The sequence below is a fragment of the Oryctolagus cuniculus genome, chromosome 6, assembly GCF_964237555.1.
Source record: "Oryctolagus cuniculus chromosome 6, mOryCun1.1, whole genome shotgun sequence".
In the NCBI taxonomy this organism is placed as follows: Eukaryota; Metazoa; Chordata; class Mammalia; order Lagomorpha; family Leporidae; genus Oryctolagus; species Oryctolagus cuniculus.
In genome coordinates, this window is record NC_091437.1 from 91,548,929 (window position 1) to 91,564,705 (window position 15,777).

Sequence of the window (15,777 nt, forward strand, 5' to 3'; positions counted from 1 at the left end):
AACACTCATATACCCATCTCAGCATCTTAGTAAGCTTGGCGTCATTTTAACACCGAGTAACCTGAATCAGAAAAAGAGTTAATGCAGGAAAGTTTCTGTCCACAGTTTAAGAAGTTCCTAAGCATCTCTCTCTAGGGGCTTAGCAAATTTTTTTTTTCTAAGTTTTAAGTGTTAGTAGAATGTGGTGCAACTCTACAATATTCACTTTATCTGCAACAAATTCCACTACCCATTTAAAACTAAAGCTAGGAAATGAGTCAAGGAGGTGTGGAGCTCAAAGCTGGTCTCTGTGGATTAATTAAACATCAGGTACAACCCCAGCATCAGCCTTGATTGAATTCCCTTGGAATATTCCTTCTCATTCATTAACTCTTCAGGGAGTACAAATATTTGTATTTTATTCTTTCATAAATCAGTGATTGACTTTATTATTAACAGAGATCTGGAAACAGAAAATTATCAAGGTCATGTTCCTGCTAATCTAAGGGAGTAAAGTGATACTCCCAAGTGAACAAAGTTACTTTCATTAAAAACCTCTCATTACTCCTGTCAAAAACCTTTGTCAGCAGTGCACTGGTATCACTTCAGTATTAATTCTGGAACATAAAAATGCATTAAGTAGTTCTAGAAAGGCAGATCACAGACCTACTCTTCAAAACCAATTCCAATGTATTCTTTAAAATGCTACTTACTATCAGCAATTCTTACAAGTCTGCTCTGATCTCATTAGCATGCCACTTAGGGCTGTGAAAGAAGTCAGATTTTGAATAAAGATTCAGAGAGAAGCCCAAATACAGGCTCTTGCTTTCTCTAGAAACAACTTAGGCTAACAAGCAAATGACAAATTTACTGGACAGGTTATTAGATGCAAAATCGATCAGCTCTGTCCACACTGTTAAAAAAAAAAAAAAAATCTTGTTCCAGATACTTACAATGTAACTGGAGAGGGAAAACAGACTTCCATGAAAGATATTTGGCTAACCAGTAGAAAAAATATATTTGAAAAAGTGATCATGAACACAGAACTTCTGGTAGCAGAAAATGGGGGACCCCAGTTCAGATGTAAACAAAATTCTATCTCCCTATTTTAAATCTGCCCATCAAAAGGAGCCACAACGTAGGAGGTGGCTAACAGCATCACTACAGAAAAATCAAATTCGGAGGAGCAACCGGTACTGGCCCATTCGAAACAATCTTCCTGCGAGTGTGAGCTCATCAGCCGTGTCTCTCACAAAAAAATCTCCCTGTTATACACAAAACTGATTTCCTAGTTGTCAACTTCGTGGACCTGTCCCTCTGACACCACGTAGGGACCGAGTCAGGGAGAGGACAGCAACGGGGCTGGCAGGCCTATTGTTCAGGGACCAGCCAAGCACCACGGGGCGCGCGGGAGCTGGGGGAGGAGAGGCGCGCACCCAGTACAGGTGTGCATGGGGGGAGTACAGGTGTGTCGGGGGTGAACAGGTGTGCTCGGTGGTCACAGCTGAGGAAGAAGAGCCCAATTCCAGAAGGAAAGAGAGGAACGACAGTCATTCCTGCGGTTCAAAGCGCTGGACATGGAGGGTGTCGGGCCCGAGGAGGGTCTCAAGGGCTCCCACCGAGGCGAGGGGCCGAGGCGGCGGGAGGACAGACAGTGGACAGCCGCGAGGATTCAAAGAAAAGGCTCAGGCATCGAGGGCCAGCCTCGAAATCCCCCCCAAACAATGGCCAAGGCTCGGCTGGGGTGAGCGGCGGGAATTGGAGGTGTCGCAGAGGTGAAGCCCGTTGGAAACAAAGGAGAGAAGCCCCCAAGCGCGGGCCCCGGGCGGTGGTGATTACCTGTGAGAGCTGCCGGGGATTGGGACAGCCGAAGAGCGCGGAGCTGGAGCTGAAGCTGATGGCTCCTCGGCGGCTGAGGACGTGCTGGGGGACCGGCCTGTCCAGGGGCAGCACCGGCAGCTGGTAACATACTTCCATTGAATACGCCCGCCCTGCCTCCGAGCGGCGCCCGCCCTGCCGCGGCCGCCGGCCCCGGCGCCGGCGCTGGGAGGGGGCCGCGGCTCGGGGTCGCCGGGCCCAGGCTGGGGCAGGGCGGGCGGCCGCCGACCCGGGCCCGGGAAGCCGCGCTCACGCCTCCCCCACCCCAGCCCTCCGCCCGGGCCGCCGGCGGGAAGGTGTTGCTGCTTCGGCGGCGGCGGGGGCGCCAGTTACCAGGACCGGCGCGCGCGCCCAGCTCCGGCCGAGGGGAAAACGGGGTGCAAGCCGGGGCTGCACAGGCAGAAGTCGGAGAGGGAACCCCGCCGCCCCAGGGCTCCTCGGCCGAAGAGGAGCGGGACCGGGACAGCAGAGCAAGAGCGGAGCAGGCACGGAGCACCGCGATGCAATTAAAGACGACTGGAGCCAGCGGCCAGACGCAGGGCGCGCGGGGCTCAGGACCAGCGACCAGCTCCGGCCGCCGCCGCCGCCGCCGGAGTCCTGCCCCTCCCCTCCTCCGGAGCCTGACTTCACTCCGCCGCCGGCGCGAGCCCGGCGTAATTCACACTTTGCAGCCGCGGACCCTGCGCCAACCACGGACGCCGCCAACGTGACGTCACGACGCCGCGCCGCAGGCCCAGCGCCCCGCGCCGCCGCCACTGCCGCCGCAGCGCCCAGGGAGAGGAGCTAGCGGCCGAGGGCGTGAGTGGCCGCCCTCCGGCTCCGCACCCTGGAGGGCCGTAGCGTTCCCCCCTCCGCCGCAGACGGCTCCCTCCTTCTCCACCCGCCTCCTCTGCAGCCCACCCCGCAGCTCCCTCCTGTGTCGCCCCGCAACCGAAGGCGCGTGCGCACGAGGCCCCACTGTTTGGGGGCATCCCCTTCAACGCTGAGCTCTTGTGTTGGAGCGTGCTGAGGGTGTGCAGCGGGATCTGCCCACGCGGGAGGCGCCCTTTGGGCCTGCAGACTCCAGAAACGCAAATCACGTGGCGCGTTCGCCGCACTCAGCCCTAACCGCGAGGTCACCGCTGGCTTTCACTCCCCGAATTCCCGATCTGGGGCTTCGCTCGGGACCGCTGCGGCAGTGACGTCAGCGGACCGCGCGGGCACCATCCTCCGCTCTACGTCACTGCCAGTCCCTCGGCGGGGCTGGACTCCCGCGTTCCCCTGGCAGGTGCAGCCCCAGGGCCTTCCCAGGCCGGAGGGGCAGCGAGGGAAGCTGTGAATTTAGAATTATGGTGGGGGGTTGCTAGTGGATGAGGGGGGGGACCCAAAACTGAGAAAGAAGTGAGTATGCAAAGGAAAAAAAAAAACCTATGAAACAGTGATACTGAGAAGACAAAGGAGAAGAGGCGGCTGCTGCATTTCTAGCCAGAAGTGGGTTTTTGTTTGTTCGCTTTTGATTTTTTAGAGAGGAGAAGGTGGAGAGCTCTTGACCTGTTTCGTAGGATATGTAATTTGCATATTCATTTTGTCACATTCCTCCCCAAAGGGTCAAAGCTTTTCAGCAGGAACTGATTCTTTGCAATGCTTTCCAGCCTCTGCTACTTCAGCTTTAACAAGTTCTCCCCCGCTGGCAAAATTGTTGATTTGGCTCATCTTCAGGGCACCCACTCTTCCACTTATTTGGGATGACTAGCCAGTGGCAGGCAAGGTGACAGGCCTTTATAAGTACTGCACGGCCTCTACCGATGATACCAGGGGCAAATGCATTTGATCTGGTAAATAAGCAAAAGTCTGCATCTTCCCATGGCGTTTCTGCTTTCTTCGCGAATGTTTCCTTGTCTGCTCTCTACTATTAAAATAAATACAAGTATAATTTCCACCGTGGGCTTGTAGATTTTGTCTTCACTGGATGGTGAAGTACTAAGCTCCCCTTCAGGGCAACAAGTGATCCGACTGGCCTTTAAAACCCTAATTACTCCCATAACATCTAGTAGATGTATTGAGCATCTGTTGAATGCAGGGATTATGCCGAGCACTTTCTCCTATTACCACATTTACTCCTCACAAAAACCAGGTGAGGTAACTATTAGTATCTAAATTGAAAGTAGGCTCATGGAAACAGGCTTGCTTTGGACCTCACACTAGCAAGTGGTGAGAACCAGCCTCAAATAATGTTTGAGTTCTTCTGGCTCCTCAGAAAGGTGATCCTGATGTGCGCTATATACAAACCAGGAAAGTCAAGCAGGGTTTCGACGCTGGTGTCTTAAAGCAGCATTTCTTCTTCCTCAGGAAACCTGGGTCTGCTCTTCAGGCCATCGATGATTGCATGTAGCCCACCTACCTCACAGAAGAAAATTTCTTAAGAAATACAAATTTTAGTCACTTCCACAAAAACCTTCAAGGCAACATCTAGGCTATTTTTTTTCTTTTTTTTTTTTTTTTACTTTTTTTTTTTTTTTTTGACAGGCAGAGTGGACAGTGAGAGAGAGAGACAGAGAGAAAGCTATTTTTGACTACACTGGATGTCATAGGCTACCAAAGTCAATACATAAAATGGACCATCAAAGGGAGCAAACTTTAAGCTCAGATAATGGGGGGAAATACTATTACCAATGGCAAAAAAAATATAATAATTAAGTAATTACTTTTGCATCTGGGAAAGCAGCAGCAGATGGCCCACATGCTTGGGCCCTTGATACCTACCTACATGGAAGACCTGGATGGAGTTCCAGTCTCTTGTCTTCAACCTGGATCAGCCCCAGCCGTTGTGGCCATTTGAGGAGTGAACCAGCACATGGAATTGTCGCTCTGTCTCTCATAAATAAATCTTTAAAAAAGAATAACCTTAACATCAACAACAAAAGGCCCTGCACATTTCATATAAAGGAAATTTTATATGGAATAAATATTAAAGTAGATCTAGATATTAAGAGAGAATGTCTTTATAGAAAGATTTAAGCTACTTTTAAAATGGCAACTTGGGGCCGGCATTGTGGCGCAGCAGGTAAAGCTGCTGCCTGCAGTGCCAGCAACCCATATGGGTACCAGTTCCAGTCCTGGCTGCTCTATTTCAATCCAGCTTCCTGCTGATGTGCCTGGGAAAGCAGTGGGGGCTGGCCTAAGTGCTTGGACCTCTGCACCCACATAGGAAAAACCTCCTGGCTCTGACCTTAGCCTGGGCCAGCCCTGGCTGTTGCAGCCATTTGGGGGAGAGAACCAGCAAATGGAAGTGTTCTCTTTCTCTCTCTCTCTCTCTCTCTCTCTCTCTCTCTCTCTTAGTTTGGCCTTTCAAATAAATAAGTAAATATTTTTTAAAATGGCAACTAAAAATCTATACATTGTCCATGACCTCAGTAAATAACCAAACATTTTCAAACAGATCTGATTCCAAGATCATATGAAACTGTATAGAGGATTAGCCAGGAAAGTTATGGGAAGAATAAAAAAAAATGAGTATCTCTCTGTTAGGTTGGTTCAGAGAAGTAGGATTGCTACCAATAATACAGACTAAATGATAAATTATAGGGATTAGACTTTATTCAATTGAGGGAAGTTGGGAAAGTAGAAGTCAGGAAGCCATGGTTATAGAATCATAGAAAAGCCCCTGAATAGGGTCTATGAGGAGGAACGAGTCACAGATTTTGTGAAAGACTATTGTCTCAGCAATGGTAGAGGGCTTGACGCCACTGAAAGCATTGCAAGCAAATGGGAAGTGAAGTTGGATGCAAAGTGGGAGGGCGCTTGGACAGCTAAAACTGTGAGAAGGAAATGGAACTCATGTCCTTCACTGCATCCAATCCCAGTGATACATGACTGACAGAAGGAGCAGGTGCTTTTAGGCGAAGAGCTGCACTGGTGCTAGCTCAGGATGCAGAGAAACTGAAGAGGCTGCAGGCCATTGTCCTGCTGCCCTAGACAATGAGGAGAGTCAGCAGATCGCGAGCACGTGTGCAAGTGATTTCCAGAACCCTGCGTGGATCTTCCATGGCTAATGACTTCCTCCTTCTCTCTGCTCTTCAAATCTTTCGCAAATTTCTACTGTGGCCAACCAAACCCAGAAACATAAAGGGAGGAAATTCTGGGAATTGTCGTCTCAGCTTAGCAAATTTAACATTTCAACATAATTAATTTTCAAAAAAAGACCTTTGAGGCTGGCGCCGTGGCTCACTAGGCTAATCCTCCACCTGCGGCACCGGCACACCGGGTTCTACTCCCATTCAGGCCGCCGGATTCTGTCCTGGTTGCTCCTCTTCCAGTCCAGCTCTCTGCTGTGTCCCGGGAAGGCAGTGGAGGATGGCCCAAGTGCTTGGGCCCTGCACCGGCATGGAGACCAGGAGGAAGCACCTGGCTCCTGCCTTCGGATCGGCGCAGCACGCCGGCCGTAGCGGCCATCTGGGGAGCGAACCAACAGAAAAGGAAGACCTTTCTCTCTGTCTCTCTCTCTCTCTCACTGTCTAACTCTGCCTGTCAAAAAATAAATAAATAAAAGACCTTTGAGAATCATGCTTCTCCCCATATTATGCAACCAAAATCAGCTCACCACTACCCAAAAGGGTATACACAGGTTTCTTGAGGTGATGTTCTTTCCTTTTTTTGAAGACTCACAATATACTCTTAATATTCCTAATTTAAATACTTATATACAAGATTATCTACTATTCACACATCTCAGGAGAATGGGAGGAGGGGAAAAAATAGGGGCACTGTTTGATGCAGCTGTGAGGTCCTATTTAGGATGTCTACATCCTGTGTCAAAGTGCTGGGGTTCAAGTCCTGACTCCACTTTCCAACTTCCTGCTAATGTGCATACTGGGAGGCAGCAGGTAATGGCTCAAGTTCAGTCCCTGCCACCCATGTGGGAGACCTAGATGGCATTCCTGACTCATGGCTTCAACACAGCCCACGCTGACTGTTGCCAGAATTTGGGGGAGTAAACCAAAAGATAGAAGAGCTTTGTCTCTCTGCCTTTTAAATTAAATGTAAATTAATTAATTAATTAAAGACTATAATTGGTCAATATACATATGATTATGTTCATACCAAAAAATGAGGAACCACTATCACAGTTCTTGCATATTCAGCTCTTTCATTACTCACTTAATTTTCCCTTAGCCTCTAGCAAGCACCTTAGCTAGAAGTGGTTCCTCATTGCGGCATGATCCAAACCTTCCTTCCTGAAGTGCCTGGGCCAGTAAGAGTTTCTAGTTCTCTTGGATTTTTGTGGTTTTCTGTTAACTCATATCACTCAGTCTGGGAGTGCTGAGGGCCAAGTACATCCCTGAAGAATCTCCTGTATATTCCTCCCTTCTCCCTTTGTGTAGCAACAACTCAAATCACTCCAAGTGGTACAGTCATCCGCCTCTTCGTGTGTCTGTGAAATAGCATGAGGAACCCAAAATGGCTAAGTGGCAGTCTCAATGTCTAGTTTAATTAAACTCTTGCTGGTGTTCCCTGGTGAAGCAGTCTTCTCTGAGAGAAACCCAAAAATGTAGCAGCAAGGGGAACAAATATTTTGCATGTGTTCCACTTGGAGTAATAGTGAGGATCTACTCCTTGATTCCTGGACTACAGCTACATAGTGGTCACTGATTAACAGCATATACCAAAACCTGGAGAACATTGTCTAATGCCTCCCAAGGCATTGTCACCCACCCAGAAAGGATGATTATTGAGTCTTCAAAAGACCATCTCAACAATGCAACATGGATGAGCCTCGAAAAGTGAAAGTAACCAGACCCAGAGTGATTTGATTTGTATAAAATATGCAGATAGGCAAAATATAGAGACAGAAGGCCAACTAGAGGTTCATAAGGGATGGGAAGAGGGAAGGACGAGGAGTGATTGCTAAATAAATCTGGGGGTTCATTTTGAGCCTAAATAAAAATTCTGGAACTAGATAGTGGGGATGATAATTGTGCATGACTATAAATTTACACAGTGTCACTGAATTGTATAATTTAGAATTCCAAAATAGAAAATTTTATGTGATATGTATTTTAGTACAATAAAAAGACTATTCTTCCATCCTACCAGGCCAACTACTGTATCAGGGTAATGGGTAACAAAGTAAGACCAGTGAATTTTTATTAAGAGCATGAACCCATTGCTGCAATTATTTGCTACAAAATTAATTTCTTGTTTAAAAGCATTGCTATGTGGAATTGCATAGTGGTAAATAAAACAGTTTGTAAGTCCACAGATGATGATTTTAATGGAAGCATTGCAGATAAGAAAGGAAATATTTCCAGAATAAGTATCTACTCAGTGAGGGGAAAAGTTGCCCAGAAGTGACCCAAAGTAAAATGCAAGGGTACTTCAAAAGGTTCTTGGAGAAATGAAATTAAAATACAAATTTATTTTGATGCAAAAATAAAATCGATGCATAGGATTTTCATAATATACATATTCTATGAACAGTTTGAAGACTGCTAGTTAGTTCAAAGTTCCAAGGAATGAAGGTTTAGTATTAATCTCTGCTATTGGAAAGTTGGGTACTCAGCAAAAACTATAGCAAGACCGGCTTTGTTGAATGAAAATCCAAGCTACTGCACCTGTGTCAAACCTTCATCCTGCCACCATGGTCACTCTTTTCTTTTTTACAAGTCCAGTGGGAAAAGATAGGGATAGACAAGGAAAGAGACTGTCTATTCCACACAAGAAGCAATCACCTCCTCTCTAATATGATCCTCTTCTACCCAAGTTCCTCTTTGGTGAGTAGTTACATGAAACAGATACATCTTCACACCATGAGCCATTCAATGTATCCGTACATACTTCTTCCCAAGACCTCCTGTCACCACTTTTCCAATCGTCTTTCTTTCAAGTTCCAGACCATCCATCAGCTAGTCAAATATTGCCCATGAATCAATGTATATCTATACTTCTGTTCCTTCATCTTTCCAGACAAAATGACTGGCCAAGTGCATTGCTCCAAGTTCTGCCCAGTGGAAGTATCTCTCATCACCATCTTCAGGACCACTCCAGAAATGGGCTGTAGTGCTATGGCTATAGTGCCATAAATGCAGAGTTGTTTGTCAGTCATTCTCACAGATTTGCCTCAATACATCTTAGGGGCCCAGTGTCTAAGATGTCATCTAGGATGGGAATTGACTGGGAGAAGCCAATGGATCAATGACAGAGATCATGAACTTCTGGGCTTCTTGTTCATACCATTAATTTATACCTTCAAAGACATGATTTAAGCCTAGTTTCACATTAAACCTAGTTTCACACTTCCACTTATGGATAGAGCACTGCTGGGCACAACCAGGTTTATGGTTTAGTGGATCAAAATATATCTGATATATCATGGACAGTTCAGGTCACAGGGTAATATGAAAACTCGTGAGCTAATCTGACAATTTTTATTAGGGCCCAGTAGTAGACCAAAACAATTTCTGAAAGGAAGTTACATCAAGGATTGCACTAATTTGCTTCCAAGTCCTAAAATCCTGTTTATATTCACTTATGAGTGCTTAACAAAGGCTTCACACAATATCCCCAACCAGTCAAAGACACTCCATCACCACGTCTGCTGGGTCATATGGCCCAAGTACAGAGAAGCTGCCACGTCAGCCTGGAGTCATCACAGAATTCTTTGGCTCTGAGTCCCACTTGGCCTTAATATGTTTTATTGTGGTACACTACACAGAACATACAATTTGTATTTTGACCATTTTTACTTTATTTAAAATTTTTAATTAATTAATTAATTTTGAAAGGCAGAGAGAGAGGGAGAAGAGAGATCTTCCATCCACTGTTTGACTCCCCAAATGGCTGCAACAGCAGGACTGGGCTGGGTGGAAGCCAGGAGCCAGGAACTCTGAGTCTCCACATGAATGGCAAAGACTCAAGTATTTGGGTCATCATTTGCTGCTTCCAATGACAGGACATTGGATCAGAAACAGAGCCAGGATGTGAACCCATGGACTCTGATATTGGATGGAGGTATCCCATGTGGCAACTTACTGTGCCAAACGCCCACTCCTTAACTATTTTAAATGTAAATTATACAAGTGGTATAATTTCTCCTATATTCTACAACCATCACCATTATCCAGCTCCATAACTTTTTCTTTCTTACTGCTTTTTTCTGTATGTTCTGTACATATTTTTTATTATAATGGGGATTATATATATATATAATCCTAAATTTATAACAATTTATTGTGAATTGTTATTACCAATTTTACTACAAATAAATACAAAAACTCTACTCTTTTAAAATTGTGCCCACTCCACTTTATGTCATTGATGTCACAAGTTACATATTTATAAATTTGTATCCATTAACACAGATTTATAATCATTTTTCTGCATTTGTCTTTTGAATCTTGTAGAACACAAAAATGAAATTCAAGACCAAATTGACACTGATTTTTTATATTTTTCAAGTATTTACCTTTAACAAAGATTCATATTTTCATATGGTTCCAAGATACTGTCTAGCATCCTATTGTTTCAACTTGTTTCTTGTAGTGAACTAGTGGTAAGGAACTGCCTCAGCTTTCATTTATCTGAAAATCCTTAAACACTTTGCCATTTTTTGAAGAATAATTTTACTGGGTATAGAATTCTTGGTTGACAATTTTCATTACTATTGTTACTATTATCAATGTTTGTTGTCCTGTCAACATTTTAAGTATATCAACTCGCTGCCTTTAGTACCACAATTTTCCCTAAGAAATTAGCTGATAGTCTTACTGAGAAATCCATGTATGTGATGAGCTTATTTTCTCTTGTTGCTTTCAAATTCTCTCTTCAACAGCTTGGCTATAATACATCTTGGGATGGACCTCTGGGTTTGTAATATCTGAAATTGAATGATCTTGGATGTGTGAGAACCAAGTTAGGAAAAAAGAGATCTATCATTAAAGCATGGCATAATAGGCTAGAACATTGAAAAACAATGTGTTCTGGTCGGCGCCCTGGCTCAATAGGCTAATCCTCCACCTGCAACGCAGGCACACCAGGTTCTAGTCCCGGTTGGGGCACCGGATTCTGTCCTGGTTGCCCCTCTTCCAGTCCAGCTCTCTGCTGTGGCCCAGGAGTGCAGTGGAGGATGGCCTAAGTGCTTGGGCCCTGCACCTGCATGGGAGACCAGGAGAAGCACCTGGCTCCTGCTTTCGGATCAGCGTGGTACGCCAGCCGCAGCGGCCATTGGAGGGTGAACCAATGGTAAAAGGAAGACCTTTCTCTCTGTCTCTCTCTCTCTCTCTCTCACTGTCCACTCTGCCTCTCAAAAAAATAAAAAATAAAAAAATGTGTTCTGCTCACTGTGGTTTCTCATTTTATTTATTTATTTTTTGCAATGTCTTTGGCTTTATTGTCAGAGAAATATTTGCCTCACAAAAAGTGTTGGGAAATTTTCCTTGCATTTCTATTTTCTGAAAGATTGTATACAAGTGGTATAGTTTCTCCCATAAGTGTCTGGCAGGATTCTTTTGTGAACTAGCTGAACCTGGCCCTTTAATTGTGAGAAGATTTTCACTGACGAATGCTATTCTTTTACTTGATAAATATAAAATAGGATCTATATAGCCCAAAGAAGTGGTCTCCAAAGTATTTCATCAAAATGTTAGTCACTATAGTGAAGAGGATGAAAAACATGTCTTTGATTGGATGGTATTAGCTAAATTTTCATCTTCCATAGTAGAATATTAACAGATAGTATCTAAAATTAAGATGTGATTTAGTGATATGGAGTTAAACACTTGTAAGAAACAACATGAGCAATGAATTGTTTTGGCCTCAGCAGAATAAAAATTGGTGAAGGCTAGGGATGGGACAGGAGGCTCTAGGTTTATTATAGCATAGCAGTGCCGTTGGACTCTAAAAACTATGTGTATGTATTATTCTCTTCATTCAAAAACCGAAAATAATGTGAGTGTGTTGAATTCTGCCCTGTACCCTAAAGATGTGAAAGTACTATCTCTTGGCACCTTTGACATTGTTGGGAAGCAGTCTTTGCAGATGCAATTAAGTTAAGATAATGTCGTACAGGATTGGGGTGGGCCCACATTACTGAATTGCTGTTCTTTTAAGAAGAAGGGGGGGGGGCCTGAAGCATGGGATCCCATATGGTTCGAGATCCGGCTGCTCCACTTCTGATCCAGCTCTCTGCTATGGCCTAGAAGAGCAGTAGAAGATGGCCCAAATCCTTGGGCCCCTGCACCCACGTGGGAGACCTGGAAGAAGCTCCTGGCTCCTGGCTTTGGATAGGCTCAGCTCCAGCCATTGCGGCCAATTGGGGAGTGAACCATCGGATGGAAGACCTCTCTCTCTGTCTCTTCTTCTCTCTCTGTGTAACTCTGACTTTCAAATAAATAAATAAATCTTAAAAAAAAGAGGAAGGTTTGAAGACACACAGACACAGAGAAGAAAGCCATGTAATGTCAGAGGTAGAGGTTAGAGTTCCACCGTACATGCCAAGGATTCCCAGCAGGAGCTAGGAAAGTAGAGTAAAACAGACTCCTTTCAGAGAGAGCACAGCTCTGCAGCTCCGCAGTTCTGGGCTTCTCAGCCTCCAGACCTGTGAATGAATAAATGTCTGTTGTGTTAAGCAGCTCAGTGTGTGACCATTTGTTATGGCAACCCTGGGAAACTAATACAATCATGGTACTTGACTCTGTGTATCTGAATTGGAGCAGGAGATGTTTCACGGAGGGTCAATTCTTCTAACTTCATTTCCACACCAGAGGTTAAACAATGACAGCTAATCGACTTATCTGAGTTTTTGGGGCATGGTAGAAAACCCATCTGTTCTATTGAGGGCCTGAGAAGGGAGGACTGGCAAATGTGAAGTCATGAATTTTACTCTCTTGTTATAAATGTTGACTTGAAGGCTTCTCTGAGGTTTACTGGGTGCTTTTAAGAACACTCTTCTCTCCTGCTACCTCTGAAGAAGAACAGTTATGAAGGACAAGGGGCTTTTCCCTTCATACTGCACACAACTACATCAGGAATGTTGATGGGAATAAATCTTACTCAGTTCATCAAAACCTTTTATAGTGCACCTAAATATTGATTACTAAACATTTTTATCACCAATAAGTATCACTGAACTTGTTAACTATCACTTTTTTGTGAAATTGTAGCAGATTTGAAGAAATAACATGCATTTTTTTTACACTTCCTACACCCTGGATTCCAGCGTCCTTAGGGTCAAATGTCTCCTTAAAAATAGTTCAAATAATGAATTTTTTTGTTTAAGACAACTGATGGGTTGTTACAGGATGAATTGTAGCTGTTCCCATGCTCACCCCTTCAAAAAAATGTTGAGTTCTTCAGAATGTGAGCTTACTTGGAAATAGGGTATTTGGAGGCACAATTAGTTAATTAAAATGAGGTCATACTGGATTAGGATGGACCACTAATCCATTAGGACACATATGTCCTTGTGTGATGTGAAGGCAGAGACTTGGTGATAATGTCATGTGAACATGAATGCAGAGGTTGGATTGATCCATCTAAAAGTCAAGGCTGTCAACTGCCAGCAGAAGCAAGGAGAGAGGCATGGAACCAACTCTGGGAGAGCCACTAAGAGGAACCAATCCTATGAACACTTGGATTTAGGATGTGTAACCTCCAGAACTTTGAGACAATAAATTTCTATTGTTTTAGGCTATTCACTTTTGCTGTATTTTGTTACAGAAATTCCAGGAAATTACTACACATATATTTAATAAAAATATAATTAGAGATGGGGAAGGCATATTTTAAATTTTTTCAATTTCAATTTTTTCATTATTTGTTTATTCATCAAATACCTGTTGAGTGATTACTATGTATCAGACCCTGGAGAAAAAGCAGACAGAGAAAGATCTCTGCCTTAATAAAGTTAAAATTCTAATAGAGTAGAAACAAGTAAATACTCTTGTAGGACATGAAATGATATGACATAACACAGCAAAAGCTGGTGTTAGGAGCTAGAGAGAAAAATGAAATAGGGAAGTATGTTGGAAAGCAAGACACACAGGCCGGGGCTGCCTTTTTTGAGATGACAATGGGACGGCGACCTGAGTAAAGTAAGGAGTGAGAGAAACAAGGAAAGGAGAGAATTTCCTTCACAGAGGAAATCAGCACAAACGTGTGCAGCATGAACAAGGCCAGCACAGAAATAGCCCAGGGATTGAGCCTACAGATTTGCCATCCTGAGCGATGCACCTGACCTCACCTGATCTCACAGACCAAACAGGGTCTGGCCTGGTTAGTGCTTGGAGGGTGGAACCTAGTGATTGAAAAACAAGGAAAGGAGATGCGATTGGAGCAATGGCGGTCCCTGAGGGCCTGGTGAAGGATTCATATTCTTAAGTGTGATGGGAGCCATCAGAACAGTTTCTATTTTGTTTTGCTTAATCAGACAAGTGACAATACCTGATTCTTATATTTTTATAAAACCTCTCTGACTGCCGAATCGACAGTGGCTTCTACATGAAGAGTGGAAGCAAGGAGGACAGTTAAAAGGCTTTTAAATTGCCTCAGAGAGAAATGGTGGTGCCTTCAAGATCTTTGGAGGTGGCACCGTGCAGATTTCTAGATAATAACCTAAGCCTACATATGTCAACTCCTTTTCAAATTAAAGTCATAACAGTGATCTTCTTCTATGTCTCCTGAATGCAAGATTTTCTGAATAAACCACATAATGTCATTTAAACATCTGTTTCTTAGATCAAAACAAAAATTGAAAATAACTCTAAAGTTGTAGGATAAAAATGAAATTACTCCTTAAAAATCTCAGAATGAATATATTCTTAGAAAAAATTTATATCATAAAAATTTAGTGAGATGTTGCAAAGTAAGTTGTACCTATATATATTAACAATATCGAATCCATTTTTAAATACAACTAAAATAATTATTTTACTTATAGTACTTAGGAGTGCACATTTCCCAAGGATTAATAAAAGTTCACAATTCTTGAAGAAGTCAATATTCATAATTCAGTTACATTTAAAATTAAATGAATGTGTTCATTTAGGAATAACTGAATATAATTAATAATAGTGATATTGACCGCAGTTTTTTAAGATTTATTCTATTGATTTGAAAGGCAGAGTGACAGGCAAGGAGAGACAGAGAGAGAAAGAAATCTTCCAGCTGCTGGCTCACTCCTCAAATGGCCACAATGGCCAAGGGTGGGCTAGGCCAAAGCAAGAAGCCTAGAATTATTCTGATCTCCTACTTTGGGGGGCGGGGGCCCAAGTACTTGGGCCATCTTCTTTCTATTGCTTTTCCAGTCACATAAGCAGGGAACCAGACTGGAAGTGGAACAACCAGGACTCAAACCAGCCCTCTGATAGGTGATATCAGCAACATAAGCAGCAGCTTATGTTGTGCCACAACACTGGTCTGGTCATTGATTTTAGAAGATGGAATGAATTGGCCAGCACCATGGCTCAATAGGCTAATCCTCCACCTAGCGGCGCCGGGACGGTTCTAGTCCTGGTTGGGGCACCAGATTCTGTCCCGGTTGCCCCTCTTCCAGGCCAGCTCTCTGCTGTGGCCAGGGAGTACAGTGGAGGATGGCCCAAGTGCTTGGGCCCTGCACCCCATGGGAGACCAGGAGAAGCACCTGGCTCCTGCCATGGGATCAGCGCGGTGCGCCGGCCATAGTGTGCCGGCCGTGGCGGACATTGGAGGGTGAACCAACAGCAAAGGAAGGCCTGTCTCTCTCTCTCACTGTCCACTCTGCCTGTCAAAAAAAAAAAAAAAAAAAAAAAAAAAAAGAAGAAGAAGAAGAAGAAGATGGAATGAATCAATATCCAAGGTCAAACTTCTAAAAACTTGCCCTAGAACAGACGATATATTTCAAAAATGGGAAAAGGGAGGTGTTTGGCATAGTGGCCAAGATTTTTCTTGGGGCACCTGCATTCCTTACTG

The 15,777-nt window shown here is 44.1% G+C and overlaps 1 protein-coding gene across 2 annotated transcripts in view; it reads right to left on the reverse strand.

The window, feature by feature from the left end:
• The window catches only part of PDE7A (phosphodiesterase 7A), a 131,217-nt gene extending 129,140 nt beyond the window's left edge, over positions 1 to 2,077 (reverse strand). Inside the window, exon 1 of one of the 2 annotated variants that reach the window (XM_008255575.4) lies at positions 1,819 to 2,077. In XM_008255575.4, the coding sequence (XP_008253797.1) occupies positions 1,819 to 1,956 (138 nt within the window). In that variant the 5' untranslated portion in view covers positions 1,957 to 2,077. The remainder of the gene's footprint in view (positions 1 to 1,818) is intronic. The other variant, XM_002710533.5, reaches the window with a different exon arrangement.
• Positions 2,078 to 15,777: the final 13,700 nt, after the last annotated feature.